Source organism: Polyergus mexicanus, unplaced genomic scaffold, assembly GCF_030449975.1.
Source record: "Polyergus mexicanus isolate NDT 795.1 unplaced genomic scaffold, iyPolMexi1.0 SCAF_13, whole genome shotgun sequence".
In the NCBI taxonomy this organism is placed as follows: Eukaryota; Metazoa; Arthropoda; class Insecta; order Hymenoptera; family Formicidae; genus Polyergus; species Polyergus mexicanus.
In genome coordinates this window covers 8875457-8896363 of record NW_027223333.1, presented here as the reverse complement: position 1 = coordinate 8896363, position 20907 = coordinate 8875457, and the positions used below count along the sequence as shown (strand labels likewise).

Genomic DNA, 20907 nt, shown 5'->3' with positions numbered 1-20907 from the left:
CATTCGAGCTTCAAATCTCGTTTTACTATGCATCGCGACACATTACGCACTTTGCATATGTAAATGTAACACACGGAACGAGTGCCGCGGAAGGAATCGATCAAAGTATTGTAACGGATGTAATCCGCGTAACTCAATAAGCCCGGCAGCCGTTGATTGAGTAGTAACCCGGGGACATTTATTAGATCGGCGCTTTGCATAAACGCATTTTTCCGGGGGACGAATGGACGAGGAGAGGGAGGGAGGGGGGGGGAGGGGAGGAGGGAGACGATGCCTCCGCATCGAGGGTGCGCATCTTAACGATCCGCCTTGCTTGCCCCATCATCATGCTACGCAATAACTCTCCTCTTAGTGGCGGCATGTCCAATGTGGAGCATCGTCCGTCCCGTCCGTCTATCCCTCATCAGCTAGATCCGCGGCACGTAGGCCGACTTTAAGGCTCAATTATTTATATAGCCGAGAGTGAGTGCCGTTGATTCGCCCATGCGATGATTACGCCAATCATAATAGGGCTGTAGTCCCGAGTGAGAAAGAGAGAAAGAGAGAGAGATAGAGAGAGAATCTACATTGTGATTGGCCTTGCCACACTGGAATCGGGACTAACTACCCACAGAAATCAAGCAAAATAGAAACAAGACCGATCCTCAATCACGTGTAATTGTACTTGGTCCGTGTTCTACTGCACACACTAGTATATACCTCTCCTTTGATACTTATATTTAGCGGCGCATAATTTTCTCTCGATCTATCCGCCTGCTGCGTGTCTGCTGCCTCTCGGCCGGCAGCCCCCAGTAGCCTCTCTCTCTCTCTCTCTCTCTCTCTCTCTCTCTCTCTCTCTCTTCCTCCTCGTTATTTTCTTTATTTATAGTCATATTCGCTGAAACGCCGCGTATCATCTCAACGCCGCGCGCCCTATACGCCGCACGGGGCCCCGCATAAAGTCCGAGGCCGAGATCTCTAACGTAAACACGCTTATCCGCCAAATCGATCGTAAAATATCCTGTTATTATCGGGGCATGCTACCGTACCCGGTACAACGATCGTCGACGTACGATCTCGGCGAGTTCGCAGTCCGATGAGACTATAAACATTTATTCCCCTAACTATTTGTAACGATCTGTAGGAACTTTGTCAAATGAGTCACGTCGACGGAGTCTTTTCGACGCGCGTACTTCGTTATATATATATATATATATATATATAAAAAGTGACTTTTTCTCACGTTACTCTGTATATGAATATTTTTTATGATCGCACACTTGTATTTTCATATCTCGATTTTATCTTTGCTATTTTAATTTATTTCGACTTTACGCGCCTCTTTTAGAAACGGACATATTAAAGTTTATTTATAGTTGAGATAATTAAATCTAGATTTTTTAAATTAATTATTTCGTTCACCCAATTAAATATTCAAGTAATCTTTATCAAAAATTTAGAAAACGCTATTTGCTTATTTGCTCGAATCATTTATCTGTTATCAAATCTTCGTATCTATTATTAAATTCTTTTTTCAATGTATATAATATCTTTTTTTTAGAAAGATAATTATAAAGAACACTTTTGTTATACAATCTCTTATATTTAACGAGAACAATTAATCATTTCACGCGATTATTCTTTGATTATACAACTATTGATAAATTTTAAATATGTCAAATATAGGAAGGTGTGTATTAGTCGAATATAGCATCGAGATGATATTTTCTTACATAAAACTCTCTATTTTCTCTATTGGATGGAAATGACGCATCGACTGAAAAAGATTGCACTCAATTTCAATAACAAGCAGACAGCCGCATTTAGCGAGAAACGCGCGACGAGTACGCGCCGAGGCCGAGGTCCGTATCTCTCTCAACTTCGCTCAACACCGTATCGAGCGCGAAAGCGTCATCGAGGACGAGGATTTGGATAGCCTCACACCCTCGCCTGTGAACGGCCTCGCGTGATTACTTGGTTCGCACCAAGTATAGCATTGTCCGTGGATCAAGTCGACCGTGGCAGGACGAGGCGAAGTGGCGAGAGTCGGCGACAGCCTCTGTTGCTGCAGGTTTTTGGTGGGGGACCTTGACCGAGTGACGTTCACCAGCAGCGGCAGCCTGCAATCGCGCAGGTAGGGAGAGACAGGTAGGTAGGGAAGAGTGGTCACCGAGAAAAGACAGAGAGAAAGAGAGAGAGAGAGATAGGCAGCGCTGGCTGGACCCAGCGGTCGCTGGTGACGACACCGATACGTGTTGCACGAGGCATCGAACGCTTTTGACATATGTGTATCTTTCATCATCAGTCAACATCAATCGACATGAAAATTTTTCTCGACCGAAATATTAATGATGCGAGGATGTCGCGAAACGATCGAGTCATCGAACCGTTTTGAATGCGCGGTATCGAGTAGGTATCTTACAACGCGGATTACAATTGACAGATAGGGAGAAAGACAGGGAGCTTGCGGGAACAACGGTCAACTCGAGTGATTTATAAAATAATTATTAAATAATATAATTAATTTGAAATTATTCATTTATTTATAATAGATGGTAAAGAAATTTTTAGAATAGACGTTCATCTCTTTTGAGACGACACATTTGTAGAAAACCATTAAGGGAAACTAGAGTAAATGTAAAGGGACATTTACTTATACCGATTTACTTTCTATATATCTTCTTCTTCTTCTTCTTCTTCTTCTTCTTCTTCTTCTTCTTCTTTTTTTTTTCCTTTTTTTTTTTTTATTCAGAACAAGGATATAGAAGAGTATTTTAATGAGCACGATATTATAAGCATAAAACAATCATTGATTATAATTTGTATTTATTTAATATAGTGATTTCATTTCAACTTTATTTCTTATTAATGTTAAAAATTTCTTATGTAAACAAACTTAACAGCAATTTGAAAAAAAAATTTTAACAAGTTTTATGAAATTTAACACTTTTATTAAATTAAGAGATTATTGTATTTTTAATCTAAAAATATTGTACAACTAACACTTGTTTGCAATTCAAACGAAAATTCAAGCCATCAGTTTCTTTTAATATCGAAATTATTTAAGAATGTAAACTAAACCGATACATATCAAACAGTCACACGATACGTGACAAAATAAATTTTTTTATTTAAAAAAATTATACTATCTGAACCGATTAAATCGTCAAATATTTACCTAATAATCGATTAAATTAATTCTAAGAATTCGAGGATTATCAGAGGTTATCTACCAGCAGTCGCGTTTCCCGGTGTGTGTACTCCTTGAAATCACTCTGTACGTCCGTGTTGTGTCCGTCCGTGCCTACTCTCCTGCCTATCTCCGTTGGTGCTCGGGCCCGGTGGGATAGGACGCGGTGGAAGGAGTAGTAAGCGGCCTACGCAGTTTCAACCTGGGTCCCAGCTTTTATTAGTTCTTCGGCGCTCGGCGGAGAACGAACGGAAAACGAACGAACGTGTGCGTGGTGCGGACGAACGACGGTCTGTACCCCCCTGGTCCGGACCTCTGATCGGATCCCGGAGTCGAGCCTGCAGCTCTGAGACACCTGCAGTCTCTTACGAATCCTTGGAGGCGACTCGCGTGAGGAGGTACGAATAAGTAGCGGTGTTATTAAGGTGTCGATAAGAGCGAGGGATCACGAGTAATATCGAGTGACTTCCGAATATATATATATATATATATATATATATATATGTCAGTGCGAGACAATTTGGAGGATCGAATTGGAATATTCGATCTTGGGTGTTAGATAACGAGTGTCGAAAATTGGGGTTGAAAAAAAAAGCAAGAGACCACGATCGTTGATCGATAATTGGTGATATTAATCCTTCGAGTCGATTTCACGTATTCGCGAATTCGGTGAATAGTGACAGTTGGCGATCGTGAGAGTGTTCAGTTCGAATATTATCATCGCAATATCTCTTCAAAAAAGAGAGAGAGAGAGAGAGAATCCTCCTTCTTCCGATTCCGCTCGGGGAACCGATCGTACCTGAAGGGTTGTAATCTTAGAGAGAGAGTACCGGATATCTAAACGATCGGAATGCTACTGTGTCACTGAAGGTAAATCTAACATCGACAAAGGGGCAAAGTCTCTAACGTCAACACATATTTAACGACGATGACGACAAATCGATCGGATTGGCAGGATCGAATCCGCGATCGAACATGCGTTCGATTCGATTCTTACCGCGAGAATGTTAATCCAAGGTAAAACAGTGGTGAAGAGAGCTCGTCGAGTCTTCGGTAGATCGGGTACATAGATAAGGTGTAGGGCTTCTACCGCTATACGTACGTATGTTCGCGGAGCCGAATAGATTACAGAGGGTCCCCCGAGAGCGAGTTATTTCGCGCGCAGATTGGATCTGCCGGCCGAGCTTGGCTCGTCTCGGCGCTGGGCACAAACCAGCGAAAGGGTAATATCCCATTAACTGAAAGATCAATTAACTCGCGTTAACGGACACTTTAATCACCGATGTGTGCAGCTAGAGGCCTCCTCTCGCGATGCGCGCGCGAGCGAGCGCGAATCTACGCGTTTAATCTGCCCAGTTCCGAGATCGAGTCGACCGATCATACGCGCCGAGCTCCTCGCTATGAGAAGCGATCCGCGATATAATACGAGGAGAAAGGGGAAGGGGAGGGGGGGGGGTTCAAACAGGATATCGAGGAAAGGAATATATTATTCATTGACGCGGATTGAAACGAGAATAAACATTTATGGAGATGTCGCCCGCTCTCGCGTCTGTCCTCGAGGATCAATCGATCGGGCCGACGAATCTCTCCGAATTAATACGCCGAGAGATTTACGATTAGGCGACTTAGGTTCGAGTTAACGCGCCCCTAAATCGACAGATCTGCGTCGTGCGTGTCGAATGATATTTTTAAATAAACGGCAACGGGATGATGGAAAAAAATTTATATACTACCGCATTTATTCGTCGATAATAATTTCTCTTCGATAATTTATTTTTCAAAGAAATTTAACGTAGATGTTCTGATTGTGGGAAAAAAAAAACCTACCTTTAACAATAAAAATTGTAATTACGATTAATTATATCGGTATATCTCTCAAAAAAAAATACAATTTTAGCCCCTGTAAAATAATTTTATCGCGAAACATATTTTAATCTTATATTTGTAAGAAATAATATGTTTATACGCACGACGCGTATCTTATCAGGTATCTTATCAAGTATATTGAGCGTAAATAGACTACTCGATGCGCAAAGGATCGATTGCTCCTTTTCTCCTGTTTTTCTCTCGCCCTCTCGCCTGTTCGCACTCACGAGATGAAGATCGCGCCCATCAGCCCGAGGTGTAAATCCCCCTTCGCTGAATCTCCGATACGGTTTTATCGCACGTTTCAGCATACAGCGGGCGGACGTGCGTCGCGTGTAACCGCACCGTGATAGAGACGTAAGGGTTTAAAGAAGAGGAATACACGCGAGGGACGGTGCAACGATAAGCACCGGGAGGAACTTTCGGCCTTGACGTGTACAAAGTGTGTCAGTGTTACTCGCGCGCGAGCGAGAGAGAGGAACGCTTTCGATGGGAATCACCGTTGCTGGTTCCATTCACCATAATGCATCCGCGTAACGTGACCGTTCGCGTCCAGATTTCTCCTGCTGCCCGGTATAAGCGATGGCTGCATCGCATAATCGCCACGACGGAGGACGCGCGCGGGACGCATACAGTTAGAAAAATTGTTTTCTTGTTAAAAAATATGCCGATTAAAATTTTAAATGTTAATCAATTAATTTAACGTATCGCCGTTGTGTCAATTGAATTCAAATGTTAAATTATTAAAACAATTGAAAAGAAATGTAAAAATAACACAATACGCATATATTTTTTTATTTTACACAATAGATATGTAATATGTTCCGTATTATTAGTGACAGGATTTATTTGTCAAAATTTACAGGAAAAAAAAAAAATATTGATTTTATTCTATAATAGGAGTGAGAGTGATTACAGATCGACAATAACATTTTTCTAACAATAAGTTAATTTTATCGTTAAAATTATATTGATTTTACGGAAAATTTGTATCCGGTGCGAGTATGCAAATAAAGTGATCGCGCTTAATTTTTTTTTCTTTTTTTTCCTCGCGAATCACGAGTGCGACTTATGATTTCCATTTCCATTTCTGGCATCCGCGTCATGCTCGTGTCGTACGTGTTCTATTAGTTTTGAGTCATATTTCCGCATCGGCTAAACTGATGATAAAGTGACGGTTCATTCGGACGATATTTATGATGGTTTTTTATAGATCGAGTACACAAATCAATCACATTGATTTGATTATTGCAAAGATCGTTTACAGAGATTTACGTGTTGCGAGAATTTTAAAACCGCGGAGTTATTTAACACGGATAATTACAGCTTTTGGTGAATGAAAAAAAAAGTCACAGTCACTACTAGTTCTTCTACCGAATCACGATTGGACAGTCACGTTTACGACGGTGTCCGACGGATTTCTCGTGATGAAATTTTTATACGGATAATTCTTCGACTTTCTGATCTGACACTAATTTATGCTAATTTCATTTATCTTTTCAAACAACCTAAACAGCAAATGAGGATTATGAATTCGTTAATTCGTAAACATTTTTAATGCCATGATGAGGTGCTGTAAATGCTAGAAGCTTGTTTTACGATAATCGATGATGTTTTGGGTATAGAAACAGAATATATTTAATACAGATTGATTATTGAAAATTTTACATTCGCGATTTCGGTAATCAAGTAGCGGTTTTTTAACCAAGAGTGCTTTATTATACATGTGCCGAGTGAAAGCGTGAAAAAAAATATGGGGCAATTAAAAAGCCGCGACGAATTTCGTCATCGCGGGATGAACGACCCGAAAAGTATTCCGAAGAAGCGCGCCCGAGATACAATTTACACGCAGTTGGAAAATTTGGCTCAAATTTAACATATATTCGAAACGATCAAATTTTTGTGCCAATTTAACATAATATGGATATGTTAAATGATAACGCTAGTACTCTATTAATATTTCAACACAAAATAAATGCAAATTTTATAATAATTTGAAATAAATTTTTTATAAAATCAACATATTTTTAACGATAAAGTAAATTTGACTTAATCGTAAAAAAAAAAAAAAAAATTATTTACAGTCTGTAGTCACTCTTACTTTTATTATAGAATAAGATCAACATTTTTTTCTGTAAATTTTGACAGATAAATCCTATCACTAATAATACGGAATATGCTTGTCGTGTAAAACTAAAAATATATGTACATTGTGTTATTTTTACACTCTTCTTCAATTGTTTTAATAATTTAACATTCAAGTTCAATTAACATAACAGCAATATGTAAAATTAATACATGAACGTGTTAAACATTTATTACAAAAATTTTAATCGGCATATTTTTGAAGAAGAAAATAAATTAATAAATTTCCCAATTGTAGAGGAGAATTGCGTCGAGTGTAAACGCGGGAGGATTCGCAGGCTTGAGCAGGCTCGGTAGGCCGTTGAAGATAAAGTTCGTAGGCGAATCTACGTCGGATGGTAAGAGCAGGAATTTTATAAGCGATGGTAGCCCGTTCCGGAGGAATACGTGCGCGCGAAGGATCCTCTCCTGCCGCGCGCGATCTAAATTAAAATCTTTCCTCGGGGCCTCTCTCGTCGATTCTCCGACTGCCCGGCGTAACGGGTGACGGCTAGAAACGAAAGGCCTCGAGTTTGCGCGAGCGGCAAGAAAAATAAGCAGACGAAATCGCACACGGAAACGCTGACAACGCTCGTTACACGAGTATCCGGGCGTATTTTTTTCAGTCACGCTTTACGATGTTTGCGTAAATTTATTGGTCTAGCGATATTAACCGTAAAATGCACCGCTCCGTGATAAAAAGTAACGAAAGAAAGAAACGAGTCTCATCAACTTGTTTTCGCAGACAGACACGTCGTTCGAAGAACGACCAAATGAGAAATCGAAAGGATATATGGTATAAAGGACATCCAAAGGATATATAAATATTTAAAAAATCGTACGAAAGATAATTTGTAATTATAGTATAAAGCCTCTTATGTAAAATAGTAAAATGTTACATTAATTGATTGAGAAAATTTTACAGAAATTTATTATCAAACGTTGTCGATTAAAGTCTCTAATCCAGAAGCATCAAAACTGCGAGAATATTATAGAGTAACCCAAAAATTTGTTAAGAAACTATTCAAATATGAGATATCGCATGTACAAAATACACTTTTATTGAATAAGCGTGATATTATTGAAAGTAAAATCAGACATTTTATTATGTATAGAGATTGACGTATAAATTTTTCTCTAAAACCCATGCGGACAAAAGTATAGTATACAAGATGTAATCTAGAAATTTCCTGCATTTCAAGGGTGTTATTAAGCTACTGAAACTACATAGGTAGAGTTCTTCGAGAGCACCGTGTATAAACCGGCTATGATTCTCGTTCCATTTGGATCCACTCGTCCTCTATAATCCAGCAGCAGCTTTCTAATAGCGGTTTGATCGCGATTGCAGACGCGCGAGCCTTCCAGCCGGACGGATACACCCTTCTTCTCGCGTCCAGCCGCCTCGACTACCACTGATTTTATTATCGGGCTTCTTCGCGCCGTCAATAAAAGTCAATGAAGAAGGTGCTAAACGTTTCACGCGCGCGAAAAACGGAAGTGTTTATTACATGTCTCGGTGTCCGAATGTCCCTCGCGCGCAGAGAAGACTCTTAGAGAATAATTCGGTATATGTAACATCGACGTGAGTCTCGGTCGTCGCTTTTATCGCGCGTTTTTGATTTTCGCACTATTATCCCGTAACGAATGTGAAAGATTTGAAAGAGAGGAGCGGGCGGACCGTTAGATGATTCGTAACGACGACGCCGGTGACTTTGTAAGCTTTTATATCGCCTTCCGACCTTCTAATTCTTCTTTTTCCACACTCGTGGGGATTCTAATTCTAACACGCATGAGAATTTGACCGGACGAATTTGACCGCGCTTTTGTCACCATCTCACCGCTAATGACTAACTTCATGTCGAGGACGACATGAAATCATCGCGAGATCCGTTGTCACATTCTCTGAGAGAAAAGGCTACGTTTTTATTATTCCCGTCCTCGTGCTATTATGTAATATGAGGAAGCGGCAAATAACATGTATTAAGGAATCCTACCGCGTATATATCTGTCAGTGCTCGAGAAAAGTAGATTTCTCATCGCCAATATTTGCTTGATAATATTAGAAATGCAAATTAAACGATGTTACATATTTTCATCTTTTTTATTTTTAAATTTATATATATATATATATATATATATTATTTATGTTTATTTATAAGTAAAATTTAAAAGCAAATTTATAAGAGATTAAAATTGTCGAGTTTTATCTGCATCCACGTTTGAAGCTGGTGCATCTTTTATCAAGAATGATTATACAAAATTTATTAATTATAAAGAAAAATATGATATTATTTTTATCCAATCGATAATAATACTTTAGATAAAAAATAATCATTTTTCGAGTATATTGTATATTAAAAGCTATGAAAAACATGATGGGATATAATGTTCTCATTCGACTCGATGCAACTTTCTTCGCTCTCCGTCAGCTATCTTAATTCCCGTCTACTCTCGTAAGGAAGAAAAAATATTCGATGTGGAATGCGCGCAAGGTGGAATTAAAATCGCAAGAATATAGTCGCGTCTTGCTGCATTTAGCGACGTTTTTTATCCTTCTCTTTACTGTTATCCAGCCCCATAGCGGATAACGAAGGACGCATTATGGGATCCCCTCGTACATTAGACGCGGTCCTGGAGACCCGTCGTCTTTTTTTCTCTTTTGCACTGTGGATCGAATCAGATGTTTCTGCGCGCGATTAGGCGACTAGGAGACGCGTGGGAGTCGAAGCCTGTTGTAAACTTTCATCCCAAAAAAAATATATTAACCGTCACTTTTTATAGCGTTGATTCCCGCCGGAGGGGAGCACGACAGGAGATTCTGCGATCTTGTTCGCCAAATATGGCCACCCGAGCCTATCGCGAGTAGGCTTGATCCCCCAATCGGTCTCATGCGAATTGTCTCGTTTGGAGTTGGCGTTTCCTCCCTCGCGCTAATAAAGTCGTTGAATGACGCCTCAACCCCGTCCGCATATGTCATTCGAATGCGAGAACTCGTCAAGACGTATCACTCCGGTCAGCTGATGGCCTTGACAGATAAACGCGCGCGCGCGGGCGCGGGGTCACCTTTATTTGTTTCACAAGGGCAGATACCGATCGGTAGACAAAAACGCACCATGAATGTTAATGTCTACTTCAGCGATTCATCCGAGAATCTTTTAGTGAATCTTTAATTCAACAGTTTATACAGCATGCTCACAATAATTAGAGATACTCTTCAAAAGAATATAGCTTAATCTCTTTTTATTATTGCAAACGATTTATCTTTTTTTTTTTTTTTTTTTTTTTTTGTTAATAAATACCGTGGATTTAAAATTTTTAAATAAATGATGAATTTTTTAGCACAAGGCACGTCGATTTTTACACGTTTTCGCGACATTGAAGTCGCTTCGCTCAGTAAAAAGATTGTGACCAGGGTCGACTTTTTGAAAAAAACAAAGTTGTTTTTACACGATAGCGCGAAAAACATCGAGTGAAATAAAGCGCTTCTGACGATAATGATCAGTCCCCCTGACGCTTCCGTCTGTGTCGTCCGAGTGACTCTCGTCAGCGATATTTTTAGAGCCGTTTTTATATCGCGTCTCTCATGTTTTTATTTGCAAGGAAAAAATTTTATTCCACGCACAGCTTCATACGTTTTATTTCTACCTCTCAGAATGTTATGAAATAACATGCAAACAACTGCATCAATTATTCTTGGGAAAATACAATAGTTTCTAAAAATTAGGAAGCTTGCTGAATTGAACATTAGCAAAATACTTATCGACGAATATCAATTCGATCATAAATTTTTTTTATAAAAAAATTGATTCGCGAACGAGTCAGACATTTTTCCCTATACGATAAATAATCTTTTCTTTCATATAAAATAATATTTAGACGTGACGGAATATGCGCGCGAAATATGACAAAATCGAGACAGGACAGTATAATTTATCGATGTCGTTTTAGAAATTAATTAAGATCAAGTCAACATCGTATCCCATAGCCTCGAGTCGACGACGCGATACTTTGTTACTGCCGCTTCTATGAAATTTAAATTAGATGTTACGTTTAGATCGTAATGTCGATAAGAAAATTGCGAAATTATATTCCGATATCCGGCTAATTACGGTGCATAATTACGATAATGTTTAATATAGACGGTATACACAGGGGGAAAAAGTAAGACGGGTGAGGAGGAAGGAGGAGGTCTTATCGCATAATCGTTCCTATTAGCAATGTTTTCATCGGCGAATCCATTGCCGATATTGTGCACTGTCACCATCATCCTTGTCACTGTCATTATATCGTTGCGCGTATCTCGAGTATCCCATCTGCCTGCATGACGACAAAGAGAACCATTATCACTCGTTGCGCGTTTATCATCGTCTACCTTATAGTTGGCATGCGCTAGTATAGACACGTCGCAAGGAACATCACGATGCTATCACTTGTCTCTCTCTCTCTCTCTCTCTCTCTCTCATAATTCCACATGCGCACGCAGAAATAGCGTATACAGCAAGCGCAAACATTATTCTCGTACATAAATTGCACTCTCATGACAACTGAGGAACAATCGTTCGGCCGATCGTTGGTTTGAAAGTAGAATAAGTCTGAGAGAGCTCTCGTTACAATTGATTCAGCCCGTCAGTTTGTGCAATTACATTGTTTAACGTTCGTTATATATGTTCAAATGATATTCTGCTACTCTGAAACATCCTGTTATTCGCATTCTTTTCAAACAGATCCTCGTACGTTCGATAGAACGAACGGACAGTTTCGTGATCAGAAAAATAACGGACGAAAGGAAGGCTAGACGCGTAAATCTTCATCGACGAGATTATCCCAAGTATTAAGAGCGCAGCTTTGCTTGGCTTACAGGTCGATGATCGGGTCTACGGATGCGCTTCGTGAAGGGAGATAAGAACGAAAGAGAGTTTCGGGGGTGAGAGTGGTGTAAAAGTACGAGGGCGTGTGAAAGGGGGGCGAACGAAACGGGGAGAAACGTGCCTCCCTATAGTTGGATCGCGTGGCATGATCGGGCGAAAAGGTGAAAAGGCAAGATGCTTACGATACAGCGTTCGGAATCGTTGAGAGGGGCAAAAGGCTGCAATCCCCCCGGCACGCATTTGCTACCCCCCATTGGGTCCGGGGCTTCCGTCTCCGGGTGGAAGCCCGCCGAGAGAAGCGTCTCCTTCAATCGAGACGTCCACGTGAAGAGGATCGGTGAGTCCAGGCAATATCACACACACCACACAAACTATACCGACATATCCTGCATATGTAGCGGGAGCGAGAGAGATCGAGAGAAATGGCGCTGCTTGATTTTTCGGGACCGACGCACGTCGGTTATTTTAATAAAATAATATTCTCTCACTTGTCTATATATTAATTAAATTTTGCAGATTTTTTTTTAATTTTAAATAAATGAATAAATTAAATGAATGGATAAATAATGATATAAAAATACAAAGGATTTCGTGTACAATAATTTTTTTTTTTTTTTTTTTTTTTTTTTAAATTCAATTTTACGCAAGGGAAATAAAATGTAAATTCTAATTTAGAATTTAGATATGTAAAAGATAAGCTATAGTCATATACATATAATTTTCTCGCCAACCTTCCGTGAAAGCCAGCCCTTCAGGTTTCGCCTAACAGTATCCGCGCGCGTGAGGGCCAAGTACCGTTTGCCGAATTAAAATCTGATAAGACGCGAAGACGACCTGTTTGCAAGGACGATCTTCCGGTACGATTGGTGCATACGCGGTCGGAATTTAATGCGTTATAAAAGTGCACGCACGCGCGATACCAGAGAGGAAGAACGGGAGAAGAGATTGCGATTTTACCTCGCGATTCCGCGATGTCTTGTATCTCGGGGAAAAAAAAAAAAAAAAAAAAAATACGGGCCCGACGTAGAGAGCGATTCCAGATTGTGGAAATAATTCGCGACGCGACTCTCGCTTCTAGCTCCCGACAGCGATCTCGTCTCTCGGCGATGCGACCGTCGCCGTCGTTTCCAAGAAGCAGTCTCGACATGGAAAATTATGCGTGTGCGAAATTCTACCGAAACAAAAATCATATTTAATTTCATCAAGATGAGAGCGACAGACGGAGACGCGAGAGAGATTTCAGATTTCCTTTAACATCTTTAATTGAAATCGTTCGTGTTTGAATTCCCATCGGTCGACATTTTCCTCCTTCGGATTTGTTTCATAATATTTTTTTGATAGAGATGCGTCATATTACGTTGACGTTTACGTTTAGTGCATTTAGTATTTTTTTAGTATTTTATTTTTTCAGTGTAATACAAATACAAATAGTACGCAAAAATCGATAATAGCGACAAGAAACCAAAGGCATGTATCTTTAATAAATGTTTCTTACGCCAACATGACATTTAAATGCAAACGTGAGGAAAGATTCTCGGATTTCTCGAGTAGGAGTAAATCGCGAAACGTCAAGCAGTGCCATAGCGCTAAGAGCTAAGCAATTCGCCTAACTTGTGTCTAACTTCCGCAACTCCCTCGATATATGAATGTGTAACAATACTTAATCAGCAGAGCCTGCCGCGGACTAATGGCACGAAATAATAATCGTTACGCTATGCGAGATGAGATTCGTTTTCCCTTGCGTGTTATATCTAATATTGACTATAATATTGACTATATTAATCGTAGTTAATTATTGATCGCGTAACAAATAACTTAACGATGAATAGTCTTAACGGCGACTCTCTCCTCTCTCCGGAGAAGATAGCGGATGATTTCAATGACCTTGACATCGTCGAGATCGACGAGATCATCTTGAATTCGAGGGGAGACGATTATTTCATTGAAGGACACGCGCGCCTTCTCTGTCTCTCTTCGCAGTTCTCTTAATGCAATATGTGGGATTATAATGGTATTGGTGTGTGCGCACAGGACTCAACCCATCCTCCTGTATTACTAGCTAATTATTAATCGTATTAATAATCCCCTTCCCCCTTCTTACACTCCGCGAGGTAAGCATCGATCCGCATTATGTTCTTCCGAGCTCACAAAATTTTCGCTGAATTCTCAATTAATGTTAAGCGCTGTATAACAATGATAAGACTGTATACATTTTAGCAAATATTAATTTTGTTAATTATTATTATGTAACACTCTCGAAAATTCAGTTCTTAATATGTAACGGTAATTAAAAATTAAATGGAAACGTAAAACAAAATCCAATAAAAATTAAGAAAAAGCTACTTTATGTTTACGATACCTTCCGTATAAACTGGCTCTAATTAGAATGGAGAAAATTTTAAAAAGTGTGTACTAGTAAAAATTGTGCAACCGATCTGTTACAAGTCTCCTCCGCGCGATCGTTACATTACGCTAGGTCACGTAGATATATTAAAAGCAGTATACCGGGGATCGCACATCTATCTTATTTATACGCAGTTTCAGGGAAGCAACTTAATATGCCACACACCACGAGCCGTAGCGAAGTACGGGATAAGCGCGGCAGATAAAGCCAAACGCAACGAACCGTCACAAGTTACGAGTGTTTCCGCTTTTCGTGTACTATCGCCATCACGGCGATCGAAACTCATTCACATTCTCAGCATCTCTTACCTTGTTTTGACAGTTCGAATTATACCGGCGCAGATAAAATTTATGACTATCAAATCGAGGCAATTATCTTAAGATTCGACTGGAGTTTTATTTCAATTTACAAGTGGCATTATATTTTACAGCTGGCATCTCCGTTAGGCGGGGCTGTACATATAATTACACGCGCTGTATATTAATTTTGAAATGTCACGGAACATGTGTGTAATATATATTTTCGAAACATATTTTCATACGGGTCGACCCGACTGTTCCTCAATGAAAATGTCAAACTTAATCGTATATTATTTTATATTTCGTTATTTATTTAAATATCTAAAGCTCTTTATTCAGGAAAGTATTTTCACACACATATTTTATAAATTACCTATGACTCACAAGTATTACTACTACTATTACTACTACTACAATTGCTTTAACAAAAATAATTGAATTGATTCCAAACTCGTTAAAGAATTTTTAATTATATTTTTCGAACTGCATTATCGTGTCCATTGATTAAATCTTTAATGATATTGATTCGTATCGCGAGCATTTCTAAAAATATCGAGAATATTTTTCCTTCCGCGATCTTTTCTTTTCTTTCGGAATCGAAAGATAAATCTCGATTGACAGGGTCGAGAGTCATTGGCGCGATCGGATACGGTCGACCAACTCTCTCACTGACTTCATCCGCTTATTACGATGATGCGAATAATAAAAGTACATGCTTTGCTCAGTACAATTTACCGCGAAATCGCGATGATCGATTCAAGTCGAAAGAGCATAATAGCATTCGGATATTTATTATCGTGCCCGTTTAATTCTTGTCATTGATCAGCTGATCGGTAATAGCGACTATGAGATCGGAGGATGCCTTTGTTCTCAAAAGATGTTTTAAATATTTTCAATTAATATATCGAATCTCGGTAGAAATTATACTTGCATATATTAATTAATAAGATTAGTAGAACACGTCAATTCGTTATAGCGATTTTTTATCAATCGGATGTATATCGTTCGGAACGTGATACTCCAAAATTAAAGGGAGACTTTGCACCGCGATAAAAAGATCGAATCGGTGCATTAACGATCGTACCGTATTTCTTATCATACCGGTATGAAGTGTATGTTTCTTACTATCCTCTCTCTCTCTCTCTCTCTCTCTCTCTCCTTTTTTTCTTTATTTTTCCATCTCTCTTTCTCTTCGTTTCCCCTCTCGTCGTCAATGCGGGCGGTCTCGGGAAGTCAGCCTAGTTGGGTGCAGCGTTTGCGCATGTGCCTCTCGTTCAAGCTTGTTAAGAGCCCCTTGTGTCGTCCGCATTATCCCGCCTGTTGGCGTTTCCTGGATCGTCGCGTGCTCCGCGATCGCAGAGTCCGGCCTTAGTCTGCATCGGTATGCGTGTATACGTGTGTACGAATGTGTTTGTGTAACGAGGTGTAATACGCTTCGCGCTACGATCTTCGTTAGATCACTAATGGACGCCGCGCGGAATCGCCCCGAGATATAATGCGGATGGTGGAAAAAGTAGCTCTATCACTGCACAGGAAGTTACGATCGAGTCCCCTTCTATTCGATATAAACGATCGCTTCTACCGTATAGCGTGATCATGCATCTCCTTTAATTTCGAATGATTAAATCTGGTTTTGAACTCCGTATTATCTTTCCTTGGAGAACAACGACGCATCGCGAGTTTCATGATAACGCAACGAATCTAATAGCGATCAGATCGCACGAGAGTCGCAGGCAACAGATGTAAATACTCGAAGCACCGCGAATGGACCGGTATCGCGAGTCAACGACGTATCGAATACCACGTGTAAACCGCTGTCATTAATGCCGTACGATCGCGTTAATCGCCTTTCTTGCGGGGAGAAATGCCAACGTGATCAATCGCGAATTAACAGTTCTAGGCATGAATATCGACGTTAAGACGGACTTATACATGGCATATTAATCTTCATCTCTCGCAAAATAATTTGTCCTACCTCTTCACGATATGATGCCTATCATATTTATAAAGTTCTATAATTATTACTAAATATATATTGTATATACGAAATTTATTATAATTATTACAATTTTTCTTTTTTTTTTTTTTTTTCAATTCATATTTAATTCATATTTAAATTATTTAATATATGAGTTTTACTATCTGTTTTTTATAAATTCTATCGTTTCTGAGAGAAGTAGCCAAGTAACTTTAAGGTTGCGAACAAACCCGCAGAAACGAGGAAGTGCCGGGATATCGGATGAATCGGTAAAGTTGAAAACGTGGGGATCGTTCTGACATGACTTTTGTGAAACGCGTGCTTACAAGTGGAAGTGAGTAAGAGGAGAAGGAAAAGGGCAACGTGTAGCAAGGATGAGAGGTTACGGAGGTGAAGCACGTACAGATTATGGGAATACAAATTAGCGCAATCCGGCCACGAGCATCTCTACCCAGTGCATTTGACGCGATCTACCTGCGATTCGACAAAGTTCTACCATGTATTTTACAGTCAAGTTCTACCGGGACAAATAAACGAGAGACACTCACCGCAGAAAGATTTCCGTTGGAATTTTCTTTGTTAGAACGAATTAACAGTGCGCTGTTGGAAAATTTGTGTGTTTCCTGTCAAAAAATCGTTAAAAGACTTTATTATTGAAAATGTTGATTTTTACAGAAAATTTCTTACAAATTATTATAAAGTTCGCATTCATTTGACGTTGAAATATTAATATATATAAAATTATAAAATGGTGATATGTATGTTAAATTAACACAAAAATTTGTGTCGTCTATTTGGGACATGCGATATAAATTAAATTTAAACCAAATTTTTCAAGAGTGCGCCACGAGGATTCAGAATAAATTCGAAAGTCAGCGAGGATTCGCGAAGGGCCGCTGTAACTGAGATTTTCTCATAGTTCCTTTAGCTAGCAAGATCTGCGATTTAACGGAAGACACGTTGATCGCGACTAGTCGTCAGTATATTACGGCGCAGAAAACATTCCTCTCGCAATTATGACGTCATGCGCTAAAATCATTCATCAGTGTCAACGCTACGCGCTTTCCCAGATGCTTACTCGCTCAGGTGTTCGCGTTCGTCGCCGGTAATCAATCTTCGGAAATTAGCTTTCGCTCGTGCACAAACTTCTTCCTCGATAAAATCCCAAGGATAAGATATAATAGGAGAAAGATCGTATAATGTGTGAAATTAACAGGAAATAATGCGAAATAACGAAGATGTTGTCGCAAGGGTAAAATTTTACGACTATTCCGCGAGAAAGTCCCCTAACGAGAAAAGTCGCGTGTTAGAAAGTCAAGCGAACACTGATCGAAAAAGGAAAAAAAAAAAAAAAAAAAAACTGACCGAAACTTCACACAGTGTCCGCAGCTTTTTCGCAAACGCAATCGTTTGAATTTTCAAACAGAATGCCGTCTGAATTTTCAGACACACTTCAATTTTTCAAATATTCTTCTGAAATTTTAGAAAAACGATTCCGATGATGTAAGACAGATTGTCTGAAATTTCCTTTAGAGAGACCCAGACAAAAATGTATCTGAATTTTTGGAAAATTTTTTTTTCAAACAAAGATGTTTCAAGAAACGATGGAGAAATCGAGTCGTTGTTGTACTTTGTAGTTCCGTTGCAGCTCGAAGCCGAAGTCTCGTATCGATTCACGCGACGAACTGACCGATACCACGAGGTACTGCACGAAGTGTTTACGGCGTGTTCGCGGCCCTCGAAGCAGTAGGTCAGCGCGATCCGCGCGAACTTTGACCCCGTGCAAGCGAGATTTGCACTTCCGCCGATTCTTTCATCCGCTTGGTGGTATCCTTACCGTACACGACCATTCGAGGAGCGATGGATTCGCGAAGTAGTAACCTGCATTCCATTCGAATAAACAATGGATCATGATAAAATCAATGGAATGACATGATCGAATAATTGCGTATTTTTTTACTGGAAAAATATTTATTATAATTTTATATATAATTATTATCTTGTAAATATTATACATATATAAATATTTATAATATTAACTTATTATTTAGATTTATTTATGCATTTTTTTCATATAACTCTCAATATTGCCAATGGACATAAAATTTAATTCGCATTTAATATGTTTCATGTTATACTTTATTTTATATTATTTCTACGATCTCTACTTTTCATACATACTTTTTTTCTGCTACCAAGATATTCGTGATATTCGTGAAATCAGGAATGCGGAATCTCGACATATAAGCGTCATTTACGCGAGCAGAGGTTGAGCACGTCGAATAATATTGTAATTAACTCGCGCTCGCGATCGATCGGATTAAGCTAGCGCGTAGATTAGATTCATCATTACCGGAATCTCGACTGATTGTGAGATACATGTGTGTGCCGCAATTGAAACCTGCCAATAATTTCATGCCTATTAAGAGCTTCGGTTAACTTGAAACTCTCTCGCAAACTTGATATTAAATTTTATTATTACATTGGTATAACAATATAATAGTGAACAAGCCTTTTTCTCATATTTCACACATTACTTCCGCCAGTAATATTGAAACAAATAAGATAATATAAAAAAACACCTGACGTTAAGTACATTCGAATTTTAAGACAATTTTATAGTTATAATGTAAAATTTCTAGAAAATATTAAAAATAACTTGCGCGTGTTCACTCTTTTATCTTTTAATAATATATTATTTGATTATGATTATTTTATATTCGCTGCGCAACGTTCCCAGAATATTGTCAAGAGAATGGCGACAGCGCACGCCCCTAAAAGATAACAATTCGTGAGAATGTCAAGCATAGTCTAGGATCTAGGGAATCGACTACAGTGGCCCCGTCAGTTCAGTGCGATTCACACGGCAAATGATTTCTTTCAATGAAAAACGTTCACATTGTTCGTATGAATAATTTACTGTTGAATTGATTTTAGATAGGAAAAATGCCAAACGCGACTTTCTCGAGTGTAGCATTTCTTTTCCTGTGAAGAAATTAAAGGCACGATTAACGTACAAGCTATTAATTAGCGTTTTAATTTGCACAAGAATATGTAACTATGAAGGAAAAAAATGTATCAAAGGATAATTCGTTGAATATATTAATTTACAAGAGGAAGAAATTATTTCGAGAGTATGGTAACCCTGAGTATGTTGACCCTAAAATTTGAAAGTCTAAGAATTTAGGATGTATCTAATCGTTTTAAAAATTAGAAATTAGTAATTGAAAGATCTGAAGTTCTGAAAATCTGAGAATTTTTAATTATCTAAGAATTTTAAATAGTTCAATTCAGAGAATCTAAAAGAAATTTAAAAGATCTGATAAAATCTCGTTGAAAAGCTGGGAGTTTAAAGAATTGAAAGCTTGAAGTTCTCTCTCAAAGAGAAACTGAAGATTTTAAACTCTACGCGATTTAAGCTTTTGCAATTCTGTGGATTTGGAAAAATAATTGATTTTAACAATCTTCAAGGTTTCGAGAACTTGAAAACTTGATAATCTCGACGATTTGAAAAAACCAACAAATTAAACGGCGCTCCATGATTTGATGATCTGACGATCGGAATGTCCTGCACGCGTGGCGGGAACTTGAACGATGGCTAACAACGCGATACTGTCGTAATGATATGTCTCATGCGCGTTCTCCATCATGAATTCATCGAACGTACGTGTAACGTGCCCCTAGTGCAAGATCTTGGCGCTAATGTCGCGATAATTAAATCGATTTTACGACGCGCCTGAATATCAATCGGTCAGTCGAGCACAATGATTACATCTCGTTAACGCTCGCTCGTGGTATTGCATTAAATGACATTAGCTACGCTGAGTGTTGCAGACAGAAACGCGCATCCCACGGGATAACCATACACGGAAACATAAACAATCTGTTGAACCGGTAAATAATAAGCTGATATTACGGCAAATTTACAAGTCCATAATTGAAAGCATTTGGGTATAATCACGGAGATATGTGCCCATATATCAGTGCTTGGATTCATCTCGTAGTGGTTTTCATGTTTTTCTCAACATCTATTTCTCATCTAGACAGCAATTGCGAGTCTATATATAACGAATGGTTTTACTTGACTCTTATTCACAATTCAAATTTTCTAGAGATACTTTTTAAAATGTTATTTTACGAATATTTCTTTCTAACTCTTTAAATATTGCGAGAACTTTTAATACTACTTTTCTTAATTT

At 38.9% G+C, this 20907-nt stretch overlaps 1 protein-coding gene across 4 annotated transcripts in view; it reads left to right on the top strand.

Moving 5' to 3' along the window:
• Blo (bloated) overlaps positions 1–20907 on the top strand; it is a 140281-nt gene that overhangs the window by 22304 nt on the left and 97070 nt on the right. The window contains exons 1-2 of one of the 4 annotated variants that reach the window (XM_070305876.1): positions 3381–3567; positions 12020–12364. The exons of 1 other annotated variant lie outside the window; for it this stretch is intronic. In XM_070305876.1, coding sequence (XP_070161977.1) covers positions 12202–12364 — 163 coding nt within the window. In that variant the 5' untranslated portion in view covers positions 3381–3567; positions 12020–12201. Of the gene's footprint in view, positions 1–3380; positions 3568–3659; positions 4040–12019; positions 12365–20907 lie in introns of those variants that run through there. 2 more of the 4 variants (XM_070305873.1, XM_070305874.1) reach the window with 2 other exon arrangements.